We start from the raw sequence: 2,839 nt of genomic DNA on the forward strand, positions 1-2,839 counted from the left end.
TGGTATTTCGGATTTAAAAAGCTTGGGACTGGGAGGGGAAGTGGGGAAAACCGATAAATTGTATTCTTGCCAATGGGTACATTGTTTAAAAAAAAAAGCATTTCAAAGCACCAAGAAAACTATTCTTTTTTTATTTCTTTTCCCCCCTCCCTCTCTCTCTCGCTAGTTTGCAAGGCGTTTTGCATCCACCAATAGGCTTTCAGGCTGCAGATATTGGGATGTAAATGAGCAGAGCGCGTGCTGGCGCAGTGAAAGCGTCGGATTGTTTATTGAGCCCCGTGCAGCCACGCGCCTGGCCCGCCGAGCTGCAGCTCAAGAATCCCGCAGCGGGGCGGAGACTCCCACACGAGCGTGCGTCTTTTTAAGGGGGTGGGGTGTCGGACGCGTGTTGAAAAAGGGCCGAGTGCTGCCAAAGTTTGTATCAGATCGAGCACTGGTAGGGGGCCAGTAGACACTTGGACATTTCGACACTGAGACCTGGCCACACACGCGAAAGACACGCGAAAGTTTTTTTTCCCCCCCGTTTTCCTTTGTGATCACTTCTTCTGCATCGCCTTGGTGGAATCATTGTACAGGTCCGTCCTGGCGTAGCCCCAGATCGAGATGGAGACCACCAGCAGTATGCCAACGACACAACTGGCGCAGGGTCAGTGCCACTTCGGACGTGAAGAGTGCGCAGTCTCCAACACGAGCCAGAGTGAGAGCAAGAGCAAGGTGCTGAAGAGACAGCGCTCCAACTCTCCAGAGCTGCTGCGCTGCAAGAGGAGGCTCAGCTTCACCGGCCTGGGCTACAGCATCCCGCAGCAGCAGCCGGTCGCCGTGGCGCGGCGCAACGAGAGAGAAAGGAACCGGGTCAAGCAAGTCAATATGGGCTTTCAGACCCTGCGCCAGCACGTCCCGAACGGCGCGGCCAACAAAAAGATGAGCAAAGTAGAAACACTGAGGTCGGCGGTGGAGTACATACGCGCTCTGCAGCAGCTCCTGGACGAGCACGACGCCATTTCAGCCGCGTTTCAGTGCGGCGTCCCGTCTCCAACCCTGTCCAACAGCTACTCCGCCGACCCAGAGTCGCCACATTCGTCTTACTCCTCTGACGACGGGAGTTACGAGCCTTTGAGCTCCGAAGAGCAGGAGCTGCTGGACTTCACCACATGGTTCAACAGATACTGATGAAGTGCTTTGCGCATTTCCACCAACTCCAGCTGAGCGCACCTGGATCCCAGTCTTCCGACTGAGCATTGACCCAATCCAGAATCCAACATCTTTCAAGGTTCAAAGGCAAGACAAGGATTAAAGCAGTGATGAAGTTCGAATCACCACGCAACACCACCGGGGACCCCCTCACCCACCCACCTCTTTCTCTTTCCATGCGTAATGATGATTGGAGGAGAAAGGACTAAAAAAAAAAATCCGACGTTTAAAAGTGCAATTATGGACTTTAATGTTGTATGTCATTTTCTATCCATTTTTAATCAACACCAGCCAAGTAGAGACAAAAAGTCAGTGTGGGACTGTTTTGGATTCAAAAGCGCGCGTTCACGACCCTCGGCGCACATGGGAGAAAAACATACTGCGCATGCGCAGTGTGAATGTTGACAAACTTTGAAAACAGCTGTAGCGGCTAGACTTTAGTCCAGGAATATTATACGCCGTTATTATCATCTAGTGTGTCTCTGTTGATTTAACTAGTCGCTGACCTGAACGTTTTTAAAATGGAAACTTGTACTATAAGTTGTATTGTTTAAAAAAATAAAAATAAAATGAAGATTTATTTTTGTATGCTGAGCAAAACAACAAAAAACAGACACTGCCTCTCTGTGACAACGACCATGTTGTAAACTAATTAGCTGGAAGATCCGTTATTGCTTTTAACACTGAATAGAATGCGATAGATCATAGTACTGATTAGACATGATGCTCCATGATAATGAGCAACCTGTATGGAAATGTTTTTACAAGATATGCACTTGTTCTCTCTTCCTGTAGACTAAGAAAATGTACATATATGTGATTTAACAGATATGCTGTATTTTGTGTAAAATGTTTTATATATTATATATATATATAAATAAATTCACTCTATTTATACATAAGAGCTGCCTCTTTTTACATCCTGAACTTTATAGGTCTGAGCTGCCGCATCAGTTCATCACTTAACTTTCATGTGCATTAATACAATTAACACCAATACACTATAAGGTGGGCGGCATGGTGGTGTAGTGGTTAGTGCTGTTGCCTCACAGCAAGAAGGTCCGGGTTCGAGCCCCGTGGCCGGCGAGGGCCTTTCTGTGCGGAGTTTGCATGTTCTCCCCGTGTCCGCGTGGGTTTCCTCCGGGTGCTCCGGTTTCCCCCAAAGACATGCAGGTTAGGTTAACTGGTGACTCTAAATTGAGCGTAGGTGTGAATGTGAGTGTGAATGGTTGTCTGTGTCTATGTGTCAGCCCTGTGATGACCTGGCGACTTGTCCAGGGTGTACCCCGCCTTTCGCCCGTAGTCAGCTGGGATAGGCTCCAGCTTTCCTGCGACCCTGTAGAACAGGATAAAGCGGCTAGAGATAATGAGATGAGATGAGACATTATAAGGCCTATTTATGCATAAATAGGCCTTATAATGCACTTTTAATCACGATGTCAGATGAGGCAATCATAGTGCCGTAAATTCTTGTCGTGTCTTGGCCAGGAGACTGACAACACTACAAGTTTGACCCCAACAAATCATCATTCATGCCCTTGTGTGTCATTGGGAAGGAGGGTCATGAAATTGTCATGGCTATCAAGGACTATGTTGTAGGATTGTTGTTAAACTAGGCGATAAAATACAAAAAAAGTTGCCGGATCAC

At 47.5% G+C, this 2,839-nt stretch overlaps 1 protein-coding gene across 1 annotated transcript; it reads left to right on the forward strand.

Annotated features, from left to right (window-relative positions):
• Positions 1-333: 333 nt before the first annotated feature.
• Positions 334-1,975, forward strand: LOC132874153 (achaete-scute homolog 1b-like). The gene has a single exon (XM_060910121.1). It carries the CDS (start codon positions 604-606, stop codon positions 1,168-1,170), a length of 567 nt encoding a protein of 188 aa, XP_060766104.1. The 5' UTR covers positions 334-603; the 3' UTR covers positions 1,171-1,975.
• The last annotated feature ends 864 nt before the right edge of the window (positions 1,976-2,839 follow it).

Source organism: Neoarius graeffei, chromosome 2 (genome assembly GCF_027579695.1).
Source record: "Neoarius graeffei isolate fNeoGra1 chromosome 2, fNeoGra1.pri, whole genome shotgun sequence".
Lineage (NCBI taxonomy): Eukaryota > Metazoa > Chordata > Actinopteri > Siluriformes > Ariidae > Neoarius > Neoarius graeffei.

Excerpts from the sequence above, each read along its gene's own strand:
- LOC132874153 (XM_060910121.1), top strand. The coding sequence starts at position 604 with ATGGAGACCACCAGCAGTATGCCAACGACACAACTGGCGCAGGGTCAG.